This window comes from Trachurus trachurus (assembly GCF_905171665.1).
Source record: "Trachurus trachurus genome assembly, chromosome: 12".
NCBI lineage: Eukaryota > Metazoa > Chordata > Actinopteri > Carangiformes > Carangidae > Trachurus > Trachurus trachurus.
The window spans coordinates 9,109,717-9,129,933 of NC_139908.1; the positions used below are offsets into that span (position 1 = coordinate 9,109,717).

Below are 20,217 nucleotides of genomic sequence, written 5' to 3' on the forward strand. Positions count from 1 at the left end.
TCTGCCTTCCTCTTAGTGTTTCTTGGCTGAAAACCAACTTTGCCAGCTCTCGTCTCTGTGCACGGGGACACAAATGCGCCCCGTAACTGGTAATATCTTGTTTATGACAGATTAAACTACACAAAAATACATGTTGAAACATTGTATATGACATACATATTACATTAAATACAGCTCTATTGATTGATTTCTCGTCAGCTTCGTTGTAAACAAATGCACGTGACCGAGAGGAAGGTTAGCAAAACAGAAGAAAAGAGAAGAGACTGGACTTGCATAGTTCCCCTTTAATTGAAACTCTTAATCTATGGAAGCCTATAGGGGACTATAAATTAAATTAATTCCACATTAGCTTTATTATCACTTTCAACAGTTTTACACATATGTGAGTAAAAAAAAGATTAAATAATGAAAATGCAATGATGTAATTTGCATTTTAATTTTCACATACTGGTAACTGCGTGTTGTTGAGATATTAAAATGAAACGGGGAAAAGCTGTTTGACATTTAATATTCAAACTGGTTTCCTGCTGTACAGTTTGCATTCGTGCGTGCGAGCAAAAGTCGCAATTAAAATGTACATGCAATTTGAAAAGGGAAAATGAAGACAGCATTTGACATTTCATTTTCAAAGACTTAACCTGCTCTACGGAGGACAGTACTCAAATGCAATAAAGTGAAACAGAGCCACCAGTCTATTACGTTTACATTAATGTGATACCACGATCTTTGGGTGTCAAAATTGAAATGAAAAAACTTGCTAGGTAAAGACATCAATCATTCGCCAGACACTGACATAACCAGCGCGACTCCCTCTTACTTCCACTGCAAACACTACTAGTCCAATTTCACTTCAACTTCTGATCGTCACTGCAGCACAAGAGGTAAGTAAGAGCGGCGTTTGCTGATCTTCCAATAACGTTTTCGTCTCCCAATCATCTCAATCATTCACGTCACGCTCATCTCCTCCCTCCTTCAGTGTCCTTCTCCCTCTGTTCCATTACCCTTCCCTCCTCCTTTAACTTCTTTCTCCTCTTCATTCTGCTCAATTTATTCCCCTTTTTTCCAATCTTGGCACCGTCTCCTTTTTTTTTTTTTTTTCTCTCTCTCTCTCTATCTTTCTCCGGCTTTTCGTGTCACTGGTTAGTGGATGAGAAGCAATTAGGTGAGAATGGCGAGCTCATTCGAATGCCATTTCAGTCTTACGGCTTGCTGATGTGGACACCACACACACACACCTTGGCCAATATGTGCGCAGTTATTGTGATGAAGTGAAGAGGCTCTGACATCAGGTCATACAGCGACATCACCTAATTAGTTCTATTGATCCTGAGCCCCTGATGAGTTTAATGATGCCAGCTGTCTGACTCTCTTCCTGTTTCTCCTTTTGTCTCATCCTCCTGTTATATTCTGTCGGCTCTCATCCACCTGCCTGCATGTGGGTGGGTGGGGAGGTCGTGGTGCGTTCGCTGGCGTGGCTTTTTTTTGTCTGGCTGTTATTCATATCTATCTCTCTTGCTTCTTTTTTTGGTCCACCGGGGGCCTTCATGTTAATCTTTTCTGAGTTTCACCTTGCCATTGTGCTGCCAGGCGGCGAGAGGACAGGAGATAAGTGAGATAAGGGGCTGTCTGAGTGCGTATTCATCCGCAGGAGAGCACATGAGGTTTCATCCGGCTTGATGTAAACAAACAGGGGTGACACTGTGATCGTGTCATGGCCTCACCTGACAAACATTAACACTGATGGTGAAAGAAAACACGCCGGCCGCCTTTGAAGGACAGCGGGTGTACTGTATATTATCAGTGTTGGCTTTACAGTTGGGAGGCCCAGTGCGATACTGTACAGTATGTCTGTGTTGAAATCTGTTTCCTCATACCAACCTGTTCTGTGATTAGCCTCTATCTCTAAATCACTTTCAAACCTCAGCCAGTCATTACATACATGCTGCAACGGCAAAAACACCCTGCACGGTAACACAATGACTTTGGAATAAGTAAATGACAAAATACAGTAAACGAGCACGGCTATGTGTGCAGACTGCAGAGGCAAAGGTGTCCTCCATGTTTGGAATAGGCAACTAGGATTTAATGATGATGGATGAGCCAAGATTTCGGAGTTTATATCGTTTAGAGAATAATAGTCGGATATTAAATCTTTGCATGCCAGTTTTATTTGTTTTAAGCGATTAAAGGATATTTTAGAGACTTATTAGAGGCGAAGATATTTTGCAGATGGATTTAAACCATTATTTGTCTGAACTTTAAAAACTTAAATTAGGCTTGTTGGGAGAAGATCTGCAGAGTTTTACTGTATTAAAAACGATATATTTAGAGTTTCCACCTGTATAATAGCCGACATCATTATCCATGTCAGCAGCTCCCATTTATTTGCTTCTCGTTTTAAAATTTCCCACACACTAACAGCTAAGATAAATAGAAAATAATAAGTTTAATCTTTGAGACTCCCAGAAAATCGGAAGTTTTCACGGTGTCCTTGGTGATGATTAAATGATCTGAAACCAAACGGCTCATATTTCACACACTCCATCTAATTGTCGTCCAACTCTATATTCATGATTCAGGAAGAACACAGAAAACAGGGCCATCTGCATGAATGAATAATCCCCGATTCTGCTCCAGCTGAGATCTGAAACCTCTCTTACCCTGAAAGCTCGTTGTCTATGACCATCTTCTGCAGGCCGGTGGAGATGCTGCAGCTCGCCTCGGCGGGAGACGAGACCATGTGCTCTGAGGACTGTCCAGGTGTCATCTGGACGCTCGACGGGTTGGCCAGAGCGGTGTTCACCTCCCGCAGGATCCTGGGCAGAGGACCCAGCTTAGAGGCGGCACTCTGTGAAGCCAGAGACACAATTAAGTTTAAGCCAAATTAAATATTACTCTGGACCACTTCAGTTGGGGCATTAATTGGATTTCATTTAAGTGCAATTTGATTGAATTTGATATTTGCATATTTTTTAGACCAAGATATTTTCCCTATGCCATGCAATCAACTCTCTTATTCAGAAAACACTAAATAATGAAATAGGCTGCCTGGTCTGATGGACTGAAGTATCAGGCAGACTCACTGTGATTTCTGAATTATTGAAAGATAAGGGTTCAGAGAACTAGATGCTCTATTGAAAAAAAACCTGCCCTTTATCTAATTATTACAAGCTTCCCATCTGCTACCAGAGCTAATGTGCACGTCCTTGTAAATCCATTAATATGCTTCATCCAGCCTGTGAGGCCTCAGTGTTCTCCTCTTGTGTGCTGTTTATGTAATGCAATGATGAATTATAGATTTCATGTATGATAAACATCCTGATGTGGTCTATGCACGACGCAAATCATGTTCATTCAGCTCAACCTGAACATGCGACACTAGTAACAGAGATCTCCGTTACTAGTTGGACTCTCTCCTTTATCAAATCAAAACATATATAAAGCTGCAGAATATATATGAATATAAATGAAGTTTTGAATATAATTGTTCCAAATCAGCTACATACTGTTTGTACAATGTCAGGGTCACACAAAACTCCACATGTAAGAAACAATTACTATAACAAAAAGGTATAAAAGCATAATTATAATGCAGTATGTTCAGTACCTGGTCCATCTGGGACACCACCTCAGAGAGGAGGGAGTGCAGCGTGGAGAGTTCCCTGCCGAGGTCGATGTACCCTTCGAAGCCCGCCGTGTTGGAGATTGTCTCTGGATTCGAGATTTCAAGCAAGAAGCGCTGCATGTTGGTCCACTCGTGCTCCAAGAACTGGTTCATGAAAGACATGTACTCCTCCTTGTTACCAAATCTGACGGCACAGGGACAAACAGGGGAACAGGTGAGAGGAGTTCACGTTTTTTGAAATTCCTATTCCTATTCTTCACAAAAGACCTCAGTGAACACAAACTCACTTGGTGAAGTTGGCCAGGTTTTGGGTGACTTTAGCGATGAGGGTGAGTGTGCGTGCCGTGCGGTCGTCGGGATACTCCTGCATCAGGTTGAAGAGCGACGGGGACATGATGGCCGGACAGAGGAACCGCAGGAACAGAGACGCGCTGATTAAACGCTCGCTGATGTCCGGTCGGCCCCGGTTGCTGCATTCCTGCCGCCACGACGCAAAGACCTCTTTCAGTTCTCGTGGAAAAACACTGTGGAGAATAAAAAAAAAAAAAAAAGAGGTTTAGTTTATTTTTGAGGGAGAACCAAGGCTTATCTTTGACTGATAAGGAGTGTGATGGTGTAGAGGAGGAAAAACAACTCAACAAATATTCCTCAACTTTTTCTGCAGAGTACACAAAGTTACATTCAGGACTTTTAAAAACATTTTTAATACCAAATAAAGTGCAATATAAGACACATTTCAATGTCAACTATGGATGATACAAATAAAAACCCAGTAGGGATGCTAAGGCCTAGAATTGCTTCTATGGACTGGTGAAGGGATGGTTGGATTAACCACTCAAAAAATAATGAACATATAAATTATATAAGGTTTCTGCCTTTAACACAAAAATGGGTCAAATATTGGTTTGTATGGGTCACAAGTCCAAATAGTTTTGATACAGTCACTTTGGAGCACTGGGCTTTAGAGAAATAGTTTTTACACAAACCAAAGTTATCTACTGTAGAAGAAGGTTACTGCAATTCATGCTGTGCTATGTGAATCAGATAAAATGGGTAAAAGTTAAATGCATGTGGACTGTGCAACGATAACATGATAATGAAATGTAATTTCCATGTTTTATATGTGATCGACAACACAGAAAATAAGATTGTGATGCTATAAATTATTTTTGTGCTGTCCAGCAGAACGAAAACCAACTGTGTTGATGTCTGTTTACCGTTAAGAGCTACACTGAGCTACCTGACACTACCTGGCCTTGACGAGTACACAAACTGTTTACGGCCCTGTGAGCACACAGAGTGCATTTTAACAAAGCTCAAAGTTGTGTTCCAGTATTATTCACCAGTACGAGTTGATGATTTTGCAGAAGGCCAGCTCGCAGCACATCTTCAGGTTACTCTGGTGTTCTGGCAGGTCGCCTGACGAACACTTGGACGGATCCACCTCACAGTTCTCATCTGATTCATACAGAGCTTTGATGAACTCACCTGAGGGGGAAAAAGAAAACAGAACAAGAAGTCAGAAATTAAGGAACAGCTTTTTGTGGATCTATTTCCTGATGTGTGTGTGTGTGAGACTAGAAAAACACACAAAGGGAAGTGTGATAGTTCCTTTTTCTTGTTTGTATTAATGGTTTGATATGGTTGTAAAGTCATGCTGATGTGGGACAGAGGAACAATGTGATGTCAAAACCGCTGGGAACAGTGTGATACTGTCAGAGACTGTAGTTAGGGCCAAACTATAAACTAAAAAAAGGAAGTTATTTTTCAAAACTCTTGAGTTTGACCTTTGAAAACAAACACTGGGACAAAAATATGGAAACCAAATAAAGTTACACTCAGAAAAACGGTGGTAAAAATAACTACGTCCCCCTTTTGTTACCTTCATTTGGATGAAAGAGTTTTCTATGATCTCAGTGAGTCAACAACAGCCGGTAAAAGGAGCCCGTGTTTAGCTTGGCATTGATCTGAGATTATTGTTCCACTCTAATCAATATCATTGGAAAGGGGGAACAGGAGTGCAGGGGGACTACAGAGAGGCTTGGCTGTCCTTGTGTCGCCCCAGTCGTGAAAACAACAATGCATAATTCACCAGCCCTCTATATTTTTTTCTGCATCAACCCTGAGAGGGACAGAGGAGGAATCAGGCAGTATTTCTATTTGCAAACACAGCCAGAACGAGAAAGAGCAAGAAAGAGCAAGAGAGAGAGAGAGAGAGAGAGACGCACACACACACACACACACGGAAAAACATAAACACACGCAGAGCATTAATATTAGCAGCATACAGGTGGTGAGTGCCAAGAAGGATGTGTGTCATTTGGAGATTAAACTACTGCTGTGTACTTTTCTGATTCAGGCAAGGAGAACAGAACAGTGCGTATTGTTAGGACTGCAGTCAGACAAACACACTGCTCTGTCTGTCACAACCAGATAAAGCTGTATTTCAACTATTTGCTTTGCTTTAAATATAAATATTAAGAGTATATATAAATTAGACCTCCTGCATGTTAGCATTCACATGCAGCACAATACAGTATCTTAATTAACCCCGCTTCAATTTATCCAATTTAGCTACGAGGTTCAACCGCAGGTGAAGCCGTTGGGTCAGAGTATGAGTTGTGTTGTGTTCATTATCAGCCTCCAGAGCAACAAAAAAGAAAAAAGAAAAAGCCCGGAGATGACAGAAGAGTTGCTGTTGTTGTCTTGTCTTGTCAGAATGATTCTTGGAGAGAAAGGTTGACTATATCCACTACATTTAATTAACTGATGCCCGAGGTAAGTTAACTACCTCCAGAGTGAGCGAGCCGCTGAGCTCAGAGGTGAGTGAGAGTGAAGAGGAGAGGGAGCAATGAAAAGATACGTTGGGAGCAAAAGGTGGACAAATAAATAATAATAAATGTCGTTCTTGTTTTTGTTCCCCAGCGGCCTGCAGACGATGTAGGAGTGACTGACACATAGAACGAGAATAAGCCAAAGACTAAAATGAATAATATAGACATGGACAAATACAAAATGACGGACATGAATATGAAAAGAGTTAGGTGGGAGGACGGAGCTGGACTCACCCAGGGCGTCCTGCAGGTACTTCTGTCCCACCAGTTTGAGGTATTCCTCTATGGCCTTTGTGGCTAACGTGTTCTCTCTGAAGATGAGGTGCTCGTTCTCCCCACAGCGGTCCACCTCTGACATCATCAGGTCTGTGAGAAAGTCCTGCGGAAAACACAGAAACAGGACGAGGACAGGGGTCAGACTTTAAGACTCCACAGTAGACAGTTAAAGAATACATTGATAAAAGACGTGAAATAAAACAGTACGATGCAGGAAATTCATTTTAACGACCATAAAATATGATGCATATCCTTGGGAGAGAGTTGGTGGTGAAAGAAAAAAAAAAATCAATGCAAGATAATACAAGTCTGGATTTGTTTTGACTATTTGGGAGCAGTGAAAACAAGATGTAAACAAAACAGAAATAATAAAATCACATTCAAATTCACATGCTTATTCAGACAGAAGATACCGCACTCAGATCATCACCCACTTGGAGACAAGTTCATGACAAGTTGGCTGCTGAATATAAGTATAATAAATATAAATATAAATACAATATAAGTATAAATACATTTATTGCAGAAAAGGCAAAGATATTGAGTTATAGTAGCAGCTAATTTACTATATTAATTCTACTTCTATCTTCAGTTTTTGCTCAATCAACTCCTCAGAAAAATAGGTAGCTCTTTAGCCGCTAACTGCTCCATTACATTCACCGACGGCTAGTTGCTATTGCTAACTGTCTGAAAATCCGACCATCATTGTTATAATTACCTGTGTGTTTGTCACTGATCTAATTTGATCAATTCTATATGAATATGACAATTATAGCAGCTTTAACATCAATATTAATAAAACAATCATTCTGACTACTCTGTCTGTTTTCTGCTAGCAGTGCAGCTCATTAGCGTCACCGTCATCATCGAGTCAAGAGACAGGTGGACGACGTGATTCAGACTGAGTATCGCTACTCGGCTGCACCTGTGCTGTGTGTCAAACAGGAAAAACAGGAGTGTCTCTCAATGCACTGCGCTTCCACAACGTGACAGGTTTTCAAAACACATTTTTAAAGACCAATGAACAAGCACAAAGATATAATTGTGTCAGCGCAATGAAAATGAAGGGAAACAAAACAGCTCTATTCACGTCAGGCTTTCAAGTTTGACAAATCCACGAGCTGAGACGGCTGAGACCCGGCGACGGAGGAGAGAAACATCATGTTCACGACTGAGCAGTCGAAAAAACAGTGACAGGACTCGTGTTTTTCCACAAAACAGCAGCAGCTAACATTTTCTTTAGCTTTCATTCAAAGGCCCAAAGACTGATTTCAGTTTCATCATACAATGAGTGAATGAAAACAAACGAGAAGAGCAAACAATGGAGGGCAACTGATGAAATGTGGATGTAGATGATCACCATAACCACAACTTATCACCACTTTAAAACAGCGATCCATTTTTAATGTGCTTTTTCCCCCCTAAATTAGCAGCATGAATTACTTTGACTAAACGTTTATACAGTACTTGTTTGTCTTAGAGCTGATAGCCATAAGAGCTATAGCTATAGGCTATATGTAGCTACTATTAATCAGGTGGAGAAAAACAACAGGTGGAGAGAGGTATAAAAGTTTCCAAAATTCAAAGTCTGAAAAGAAGAGATGGCGCCGCAGCCATCTGGGGATGAATCATCCCTCGTTTATATCCCTTCAACAAATTTGTAGGTGTACTCTCATGTAAGTCCCCTGGCAGCTTGTTAAACTAGGGGAACCGGCGCAGCAGCGAGGGAGAAGAGAGGCAAGTGACAGATGTATGGAGAGAAACAGACAGGGGGAAGGAAAAAGGAGACCGAGTGGAGCGCTTTAAGGAACAAGAGGTGGCGGCAAAAGCAAAAAAAAAAAAAAAAAAAAAAAAAAAAGCAAAGCAACACAGACACTCTGCTGGTTTCTATAGCTACAGCAGAAACCTGTTAACTGGCTAATCAAAGACAGACCACAGGGAGCCAATCATAATGCTGAGGTGCATTCAAAGAAACCTTTTTGGTTATAATATTATATTAAATATACAGAGGTGACCAAGTCTGAGACGCTTTCCCCTTTGGCAGATATATAAATAGACATTCACATTCACATTAAATCTCCTGTAACGCCGCTGCTGCTGCTGCTGCTGCCGCCGCATCCTGCATCACACAACATATGAGAAAGACAGTCATGGTTGAATGAAACCCTGACATGACCTCTCGGCTACAGTTTGCAGGAAGGCAGGTGGGATTACTGTGAAGTCAGCTGATGTGACGAGGCCAAGTGTGACACATGGCGGTGGCGGCGGCGGCGGCGGCAGCAGAGGCGACAACGTGCTATGGGTGATGATGCTTTTCTGCATCTGACCTGAGCTGACTTCTCTCTGAGGGTTGAGGGTGATACAGTATGGATGCAGGTATAATGTATACAGAGAGGGAAAGGGAAAACCTACCCCAGCAGAAAAAACTGCACACAATATTAAAGTCCTGAAGTGGCTGAGTCAGAGTCCAGAGGGGGCGGACGCCATGGGCGGGCGCTGTGGATCTATACTCCTGAGTCCAGTTTAGCTTATTGGTTTAGCTATTTGATACTAATCTATATAACATAATCTGTAAAGTAATCTTATTAACATTATATTAATCATCGTCAAGTTAATTGTGAGTGATTGTAAAGAACTCACTTGACAGGAGAAGAGAGTTCATGCGTCATTATAAATAAAGCAGGCAGCAGAGAGCGGCACACTCAACAACACACAGACGCCTGGAGAAACCTGACCTTTTTTGGTGTATGGACACCCATCCCATCATTAAACGAGGGGTGCTGTGTATGTAAGTGTGTGTGTGTGTTTTCTTTTTGGAGGGAGGGAGAGAGGGGGGGGGGGGGGGGAAATGTCATCCCAATTATGATCTTTCCTTTAACCTCTACCCCTCTGTGGCTCCCCTCCCCTCCCTCCTCTCCTTATGCGGCCACTGAGGCGAGGCAAATCCAGGCCTGATTAGAGAGGACAGTCAGATGAAATGGAGGAGGAGAGGAGAGGGACGGAGAGCGTGGAGGGAAACTAGGAGCGAGAGAGAGACATCAAAAGAGGAGAGGGACAGAATAACAACAGAATATTTCCTGCTGGTAGCCTAAAGAAAAATTCGATCCAGCCACCTCCAACGGTTCAAGTCTCACAGCAGCGACGACGGGGGTGGAACATGAGACGACCGACTTCTAGGAGATGATTTCAGTCCATGTGTGTCCGTGTGCTCACTGACTGGTGGATTTATGGTTCGAGTGTTTTGAACTTAACTACTGCACACGGATATAAAGAAATAACATGGACTATATTGGTCAATTTGCATATTTCATCTTTGTGCAAATACGTTTTATGTCGACTATTTTTCACCACACACACCATATGCTCTTAAAATTGAATTATTTTTCTCCAAGTGGCAGCCGGTTTCACTGCTTCTCATTTCCGTACGCTATTAAAATAAACTGCGACCTGACCATTTCTTTAATTATTTTCTTTTTCAATTTGTGTTTCAACAGCAAGTTAATTCAGTTGTAAGTAGGACCATTGGGAAAATTCTTCGGGTTCACAGGCAAACACCCCTAATTTGCTTTGTGGTTAGGAATTCAAAACGAGGAAGACCTGAATGTGTTTCTTTTGTTAACAAGACTAAGACTCAGATGCCACACTGCTGCCTCTGAAGCTATACACCGGCACAACGGTGCTTCGAGCTAAATGCCAATTTCGGCATACTCACAATTTATTGTCCTTTGCTAACACCAGGGACAAAAAATGGGAAATAAGTTCCTCACTCTGTGGTTTTTTCTATCCCTGACAAATTCCCACATGTGGTATTTTACAAATACAACATATTGTTATTAATAAACCAAATGAAACAGAACAAACAGAATCAATTATAACTGAACGCAAAGTGGAGCAGAGGTAGATGGGAATGTCAATCGTTAAACCAAATTATTCTACTAAATGCTGATGCTGAAGAAAAAAAAAAAACTAATGGGATCACTGAAGTCATGAGGATTCGTCCCCTTTGGGAGCAGGAGATGATGTAATTACAGCCGTGTTGCTAAGGTGACTGAAAAGCTTGGTAGGTGGCTCATCATCCCAAAACTAAAGCCAAAACTCTGTTCCCTGTAATAAACGACCTCCTTCAAATAACTTTCAAGTCTCTTCAACTGATATTTATCTCATGCTGAAGTATGTCAAAACAAGTGGCTGTCTGAAAGGTGGGAAATCAATGTAAACGTATGAACCGAGCCTCGGAAAATGATCAGTCATGACGAACCTAAAAAAGGAGACTGCAGCTCCTTCCGTCCTTTTCCCTCCTGTCATCCATCAGCCTTTTACTCCCCGACTCCCCGACTCCCCTCCACCCTGCAGCCCCCCCACCGCCACCGCCGGCCCTCCCTCTCTCTGCTACAGTGCTAATAAGGAGAAGTAGAACACTCTCTGTATCGCTGCCACATCTCATCAGCCAAACCATGCCTCAAAAAAAAAAAAAAGAAAGAAAAAAGCCCAACACCCCCACCACCACCACAGAGAAAGGAGGGTAATACTGTATGAAGATAGGGTCGGGGTGGAGGGTGGAGGGTGGACGGTGCAGCATGGCTGATCAGATCTAATAAATAGAAGACAGCCCTGTTGAAAATGATGAAGTTCCCTGTAGATGGGGTTACTTGCCAGTAAAAACTCATAAAGTCATGTCAGTTTTGCGCTGCTGTACACACAACAATCTCATCAACACCAGACACAGTCATGTGTGTGTGTGTGTGTGGAGCACTCACATCTACAGTACTGTATGGTTTGCATTATTCTGCTGCACAATGTGCGGCCAGTTTAACGTTTTATTATCTGAAAACCCACTGAAGTTTGAAGAAACAACAACATCATCTGCGAGATTATCACTGCGAGTGTCTCTCACGCTGACGCGCTGTCAGACAAACCTGAACAAAGACCAGGACGCAGTGAGAGGGTTTGAAATGACAAGTTCTCCAACTGCTTGAAAAGCCTGAACATAAAGTCTGAGAGAGAAAAGGGAGAAAACTGAAGAAAAAAGGGTCAAGTTTATGCACAGATGTTTTTTCAGAGTGTTTCTATGGTAATATAAAGAAGACAAACACAAGACTGAAAGCAATGAAAACACCTTAAAAGGATAATACTGGAGCAAGAAAAAGCATGAGAATATTTTCTTCCCAATTCAACCTCTTCAAAAACAGTCTGTACCTGAGAGTTCAGTTATCAAATGAAATCCATTCAACTCTGCCTGAATGTTCTGCAATGGACTTTGTGTTGTGTTACAGTACATCTAAAAAAAAAAGGATGGCGCTAAAGTGATGGATAAATTATGATGTTCTCATATGACCTAAAACAAGATGTTGAAATGTATTCACACAAGTGCTGGCTTTGTCTTCAGGGTGTCCTGCTGCTGACCTGATATTTTAATGTAAGAAAATGTTTCATCTGCCAGTATTACTGTATATTCCCGCTGTATCCATCAGAGCGTGAATAAAGATTTTCATATTGCCGTAAATGCTTATACTTTGTTTGTAGATTGTTTTTTTATGCTGCGAACAACAAAGACAAAACCCATTACTGGAGAATTGATGGACGATGGAAGTAATGGGATCCATTAGAAAAAAAATAAAATGGAAATCACCTGTTGATGTTTTGAAGTGTGTATACATACAGTGTACACTTTTTGGGCCATTTGAAATTACAAAGTCTGGGCCCAGTAATTGGAGAACTGTCATAGATAGGTGAGAGAAGAGAAGTGAAAGTGAGGGGAAAATAGAAACCCGTTTAACATTAACAATTCTACTGATTGATGAGCCTGGTTTTTTTCCAGCCTGAGGCAAAAAGGCTGAAGAAAGATTCAGGGGGAGAAAACAGGAACCACTCCAGCCACTCCATTCTTCACTCTCCTCATCTTTCCATCTCTCTCTTTGCCTCCCCTGGACTCCTCCTCTAGAGACTGGTAGCTAGTATTACAGCGCTGTAGCCTGCAGCTCTTCCTGTGAGGGTCACATTGGGTTGATGGAGGACTGGAGGCCAAATGGAAATGGAAGCAGCAGCTCCTCCCATAGGCACTCGCGCTTGTCATTCAACACACAAAAAAACAGGAAAGGCTGCAGAGCTCTTGATTTAGCTGCGAGTGCACGTGATCACTATGACGACAGGTTTGACTGGAGGGGGTCTTACGGCAAGTGTCATCAGCTTCCAAACACCATGTTTGCTGCCTTGCTGTGTGCATTTCCCACGTTGGTCCGTGTGTATTTCTGTGCGGCTGCAAGTCGTGTATTTATTGAATGTTAATACCATCAGCGTGCAAGGCTGTGTAATCCATATTTGATCATCAAATGGGACATTTTGGCTGCTTTAACATGACATTAAGATCCATTAAGTGAAAAATATTTTTGGGAAAATCGCTTCCAGATGGTTAACACTTTTTCAAGGCCTTTCCAGGCAAGGTGGCATAAGGTATAAGTGATATTCTCTCATCTAAAATGCTGATTATGCCTCAGAGATATGTTTAAAATGAGTCCTCACTCACACTAGCAGCTCCTTGAGGCTGCACAGCTGCACATGCACAAACTCAGATTAATTGTTTATGATGTCATCTTAGCATGCCAACATGAACTAAACACAAAGTCAAACTCAGGTTAATGTGGTTAGTTCTGCAGCAATTTAGTCATAACTTGTTTTGGACAATTCAGAATTAAGACTTACTGTAATGATGAGACTAGATATTAAGTTAAAGAATCACAGAAGTTATTAATAATTCATCCTAAGGGCTGCATGAATGTCTGCACAAAAATTTCATGGCAATAGCTCAAAACCATTAATGTCAACATGTTGGTAGCGTAGAGAAAAAGTCAAGGGATCACTCAGATTGGTAAGATTCATCACTGCCATCCACTGAGTCACGCAGCAAGAGTTGGCTAAATGGAGAGGTAAGACTTTCTAGATTTCTGCGAGGAGACGGCAGAAGGATATTGCATCTATTTTTTAAACTCTCCTGATGAACAACTGTCTGCCAGTGGCTGCGAATGCTGCACAACGTATGAGCCAAATGTTTGTGCTGACTGACTGACTGACTCCTCCAGGCAAAGGAAAACATGGACAATCCAATCAGTGACCCATTTGGACACGCTAGTAAAATTGAACTTAACTGGGGGTGAAGCTCAGCGTGTTGCCAAAGGACAGGAAGCAATGAAGGGAAGTCACGGTTTTCAATGTTTTGATTTTATATTCGATTTCTAAACAGTTTAAGCAGTGATTTCTATATATTATGTCAGGCATTTAATAATACTATAAGTAAATAAATGTATATTAACAATTGAAAGTGAATATATAGTATATGAGGCAGACATGGAGAGAGGAGAGGCGAGGAGAGACAGTGGAGTGAATATAATCTTAGCGCCAACAGAGACATCAAGAGGTTTTTGGATCGATGTGTTGAGCATCACTGTAGAGCTGGATGTTTCCCTGTGCAGCCTGCTGCTGCTGCTGCTTGGCTCCGCATCCAGACAATGTGTTGCTGCAAGGTGAAACTACATTTTTCTAAGTGCTGTCCACCCCCCTGTCCTCCTTCAGCTCTCCTCCTCTTTGTTGGTGTCTTCACCTTTTTTCTCTCTTTTGGCTGCTTTTCACCTTCTGCTCCTGCTTCACTCTGCGCTGCCAAATCAAGCTGGAATTATTAAACAGTCCGTCAACGCGTTGCTGCACTGTTTTTTTGTAGTGTAAATTGTACGGGAGAGACTACCGTATGAGGAGGGCAAGTGAAACGAAGTGCTTTGGTCTCATTTCCTGTTTTGCTGTATAGTCCAGTAGATCTATGGCTTCATGACGAGCTGACATCGACTGAACTCTACGTGCCCCTCTCCCTCCAACACCGCTCATCTTTTTTAATCAAAAGCGGGTTTACCTCTTATGTTGTCAATAAAGATCACGGTTATTAAACAGTCTGGTGGCCGCTATAAAGAAACCTACAGGTTATTGTCAGAATCAAATATGCTGTAATACTGAGGGTATTGACAAGCAGCATGTGATGAATACTCTCAGCCTCTCAGGGGACAACTGATTTATTCAAAGCTAAAAAAAAAGAAGAAAAGAAATCCCAGCACCGCCAGAGCCCCCCGCGATGTCACGTTAGTAAATCATCTGTCACACCGTATTACATACGTACGACAAACTGTGGCTGCGTGCAACAGCTGCGGTGATGAGCATCACTGCCCACTGATGACAGCGCTGTATGCATTAATAATGCTTGTGCTGCTTAACATAACTGGAGCTGTGCTGCGGGCTGACAACAACTTACCACGGAGGATGGAGGATAGAGAGGAGAGGCTCACATATTTTCGCTCCTCTTAAGCAGGGCTGTTAGTTTACCTCCAGGAGCAGTAACATAAAAACGCAACAGCATAATAACCGGAGCACCACCCTCCTCTGGCCAGTTATCATGAGGATAAATCCTCCTTATCGTCGCTTCCAACGGGTCGGGGCGGCGGCTGAGAGGAGCAGCGGCTAAAAATTAGAACATAATCTTCCCTAGGGTTGAGGCGTCGAGAAGACTAAGATCAATAACGCGAGAGGATTCATGCCAAGAGTGGATATTTTCAGATGAAAGAAAGGTGAACTTTCTCCAGGCATTTCCAACCCAGCAGAGAGCCTGTTATTGTTACAGTGGAGCTTCTAATAGTTCTGTTTGGGTGTGTGCAGACATAACAGCGGGTCTCACCGGGGGAGGAGATGACCCGGTGCGGCGACCTTCCCTGCACAGGAAATCAGCAGAAGTATTACGATCGGATTTTTCAATTTCATTTCAGCTGCTTCTTAAGGCTTTAAAAATCAAATAAAATCAGCTAAAAACAAAAGTAGAGGGTTTATTATGGCCATAGTGTGCAACTCTGACCTAATCCTGCACTCTCTTACAGCACATTCATCTTAATACAACTGCCTCCCGACTTGTTCATGCATAAAATTGAATAAATGACCTGCAATCACCTGCTAATGTCTTGTGATCAGATATAGGTGTGTGTGTGCGTGTAGAGTTAGCATCTGAGCAGCGATGCAGGGCGTGCCCGTCGTGCTCACCAATGCATCCAGACATCAATACAACATCAGCAATGACATCTCTCCAGAGAGCTTTGGCCTCCAGATGCAACCAAGCGTGAAAGAGAGATGAGGGGAAGACAAAGACGGAAAGTGGGGGAGAGAACAAGGGAGAAGGAGTGGGTGTGCAACGGAGCAGAATAGTCGGGGTGTAATTATTTGGTGATGTGTGATAAAATGACACGGGGAAGAAAGCGGGAGTGTTGGAAGTGTTGCATACTAATGGTCGTTACAACCTGCAAATCTGCATCTCTTGACAATCGCCAGCTGCATTCGGAAGCTGTTTCCCACCTGTGCACAGCTGATTAAACACGATGCACATCTGCACAACTCCGGCTACAAAGAGTTTACTGCTGCATCTTCACCTCCCGTTCACCCTCTCTCTGGGTGTAGAAGAGGCTTTTTGTGACTTATCTAATGCAGCTGTAATGCATAGTCTGCTTTTCTGCTGCAAACGACTGAAAGCCACTCCGGCGATGACTGATTTAGACTCACAGGTTGGATGTGAGACGAGATACTTAGAAGACAACACAACAATAGCAAGGAGGAGGGTAAATAACCAAAGGCTCTTTGCAGGCAAACAATGAAACCAGGCTTATAGGATTTCTCTTTATCTTTGTTCAAGTTGCCTGATTTCTAACTATAGCTCACCGGCATTCAGAAACAGCACCTCATGTTGCCAAGACGTGGAAGGGAAAAAAAAGAACAATCATTGGATATAAGACGAGCAAACCATCCAAAAAGCGGCAGAGACATGTGTATTTAAAACATCTATGCAGCAGAGGAGGATATCCTAATTAGGCCTCGGGAATATTTTAAGGAGAAGTGGTTTGTTGGTGGGACTAGTGCGCGCTGTGCCTGGCATGACGTGAGTGCTTTATCCATCAAGGCTCAAGGAAAAAAAAAAAAAAACGTGCACTCAAGTGTGTGCGTGTGCTGCCTAAATATGTCAGACCACTTCACAGCGCCTTGAATGATGAAAGTCTTTTCAAAAAAAGAAATCTAGCAGTAACTAACAGCACTGACGCTCCAACGTTTCGACAGCTGCTTTCATTAATTCTTCCTGTTTACGTCAGTCCAAAGGTCGCCGCTCAACTATTCGTCTGAAGCCAAATGCAGCTTTTCTCTGTTTTTACAGCTATGCACACACACACACACAAATAAAACACTTGTACTGAAAGGATTTTTCATGTTTTCCTTCTTTTTAGTACACAGATGAAGTGAGGACATTGTTTGAAGGTCTCCCTCATGATTAGCAAATCTTTACACAACATCTCTGGCACCAGAGCAGTTTTACCAGCAGCGTGTCCCCAGCCAGCAAGAAATCCTACTGGGAGGGGAAAATATAGCGAGGTAAGAGAGAAAGTTGAAGTTTTAGTGCTTTGCTCGGAGGGTGGGGATTAATTGAAAGTAATTAAGGATGTGACTGTCTCTTCAGGGACCAGTAGGGGCCCTCTCCCCCCATCAATCAGCAGCTATCAGCGCTGCTGTGCCTAAACCGGCAGACTGGTGGTACAGTGTGGATAGACATCACTTCTTAAGCACTAATCATACATCATTTCACTGATCCGTGATAAAGTCACGGAAAGTTTCAAAGTTCTGCTGATGAGACGCTGTCGAGGAAGCTAAACTGAGGTACGAGTTGTCACCGGGAACTGACGAGGCAGAGAGGGCACGGAGGTTCATGCTGCAGCCTGATGCGACACTGAGGACGGCAGCAAATCTGTACCTGAAGTGAATTCATGTTTTTTCTTTTTCTGCATAAAAAGGTCTTAAGTGACTCTTGCTTGATTGATTAATAGAAATAGTTTTTCATCCATATACAGTAAGATGTTTCCCTCTCATATCTACAGATGCAGCTCTATAAATTAGAATATCATGGAAAAGTTTGTTCATGTCAGTAACTCAATTCAAGAAGTGAAACTGATACATTATATAGCTCCATTACACACAGAATGAAACATCTAATGTCTTTGTTTATTTAATTTATTTTAATTGTAATGATTATGGCTTACATTTAATGAAGACTAATTGATGATTACAAAAGACCAATTGAATGAATTATATGGAAATGCACTCAATACTTGGTTGAGGTTGTTTGAATTGAACTACTGGAAATGGACTTTCCCATGATATTCCAATTCATTGAGATGCACCTGTACAGTATATTTTACTGCTGTGGAGACAAACGCTGCGCTATCGAAGCAAAGTAAAACGTGGCTATTTTGGATGGATGGAAGATTACTTGAGTCCAAACAGCCCGCTGTCATGGGAGACTTAACTCCTGCCGCGGTAGACTAATCTCCTCGTGCTCGCAGTGCTGCAGACAGCGGTGGATATATTGTGCTTCTGTCCTGAATCAGTATGCCGTGAAGCACTGCAGGGGATACATGTAAAGGATTAGCTTGAGTTAAAAATGTAATACAGGCTGGTGCAGCAGGAGGAAATCACCTCTCTGTCTGGTCTTTGTCTGCTCTGTATTACAGCTGCGAAGGGTCAATAGTTCATAAGATGAGCGGGAGGCGGAGGACTGGTTAACCTCTGAGTGCTTCTACACTGTTTTGTCAGTACCTGATGGAAAGATAATGGTATGATTTGCTGGTTTTCTTTTTTTTTTTTTTTTTTTATCTGGTATTTCTCCATTGAGAGGGCAAAAGTGGGGGAGGGGAAGGAAATAAATCATTTTATTGGTACTAACCTTGGCCTTGCCGGTGCTCTGCAGAATGTGGACCAGCGCGCACGCCATCTCCTCCTTGTTCTTGACGCTAATCCCGGGCTCGAGCACGGAGCACAGCAGCATGTAGTTATTGGTGGTGTACTCTGCAAACTCCTTGTACATCTCCATGGGGAGGATGTTCATACTCTGATAGCGAGCCTTGATCCTAATCATGGGCCCAGATGTCTTGCCCTTGGGGGGGTTGGGCGTGCTGACTGGATACCACTTCTCCATAAACTGCCGCCCGGTGACGGCCGCCACGGGGATGTTGACGAGTCCGATGTAATTGTTTTTATCTTTCTTTTTCTTCTTGTCCGTGTCTTTGTAGAGGTGCGCCGTGATGCTCTTGATGGCGGGCAGGTTGTTGAACTCAAAGTGCTCTCCCCAAAAGACATTGTCAGTCTTGAGCTTACAGGTGGTGCGAGCGTAGAGCGAGTCATCCAGGCAGAGCTCGCAGAAGTATTTCTTTTTGGCAGGCAGGTCCTTGGCCTCTATGATCCACAGCCGCAGCAAGTTCTCCACCCGACGACTGTTGTCCTGTAGAAAGGGGGAGATGACAGGTGGAGGTTTAGTGAGGTCTTTTAAAAACAAATTTGCCAACAACACCACTGAAATCTTCAAGAAAAAGAAGAGATGACAGTTTCACTCAGAGGAGGATGCCCTCTGTAAAAAAAAAAAATCCAACCTCGAGATCTAGTATAAATCTACAAATATATAAAGTATAAAAATAAAATGTGTAAAGTGTGTAAAGTAACAGCAGAAAAACTGATAACCTGCCTCAAAAAAAAAAAGAAAAAAGAAAAAAAAAAAAAACGCGTCAGTGGTCGTTGAATTTAAAAAGCCTTTATGTCTTCCGTTTCCAGTCTTTAAAGAGCTACGAAATCTCGCTCCTACATTATTTCACAGAGTGCTAACCCATTCTTATGTCATCAATTGATTTTACCAAAAGTGGGGCCCATTATTCAGAGTGCCTTGAAACCTACCGCTGGAAATGAAGAGGGGAGGAGAGAAGCTAATAATGAAATTTATTAGAGAGAAATAGCAGAGCCTTTCATAATCGCGAAAAGGGCCTTTGAATGCTGAAATATCCTTGTGACAACTCAAGAGTATCTGGATGCGTGTCACAAACACATTTCTATTTCCCATTCATATGTGGTGTTTCTGAACTGAAAAACATATCATCTTTTCTTTTGTTAAGTGTTACATGTGTGGGGCAGGAGGATTGTCTTTTACAGTACAATCGCCTTCTTACAGAAAATAGTTGGGTTTTCCTACTCTGCTGGTTCAAATCTCTGGTAAATGCCAGGGCTACTTTACTGACCCCGCCAAGAAACAGCAAAGCAGTGGCAATTTTCACAGCCCTCAGAATAACAGGTCAGGGCCGATTCCATCTGCCACTTTATAAAAACAAAAAAGGCACATTTATTCCCCCTCTACTGTCCTCCAAAAAAACATCAAACCTTGAGAAATGCCACATCGCTCCACTTCCCCTCACTCTGAATTCCCACATTTTTCACCCATGCATCCACAGATGTCAAGTTCCTCCTCTTAATCCGTGTCTGGTTATGTCACATCCCTGCACCAAAAAATCTCAAGACGAGCTCTTGCTCTTGCTCTCGTTCCAGTTTCCAGGTCCAGCCTCCACAAATCCAGAGAACAAACCTCCTACAGACGCCGACAGT

The 20,217-nt window shown here is 42.4% G+C and overlaps 1 protein-coding gene across 5 annotated transcripts in view; it reads right to left on the reverse strand.

Annotated features, from left to right (window-relative positions):
- The window catches only part of dab2ipb (DAB2 interacting protein b), a gene marked incomplete at its 5' end in the record, with an annotated part of 91,126 nt that overhangs the window by 12,981 nt on the left and 57,928 nt on the right, over positions 1–20,217 (reverse strand). For all 5 annotated transcript variants that reach the window (XM_083983268.1, XM_083983267.1, XM_083983266.1 and 2 more), the window contains 6 exons: positions 2,661–2,848; positions 3,608–3,809; positions 3,913–4,149; positions 4,969–5,113; positions 6,694–6,838; positions 18,518–19,072. In XM_083983268.1, coding sequence (XP_083839394.1) covers positions 2,661–2,848; positions 3,608–3,809; positions 3,913–4,149; positions 4,969–5,113; positions 6,694–6,838; positions 18,518–19,072 — 1,472 coding nt within the window. The remainder of the gene's footprint in view (positions 1–2,660; positions 2,849–3,607; positions 3,810–3,912; positions 4,150–4,968; positions 5,114–6,693; positions 6,839–18,517; positions 19,073–20,217) is intronic.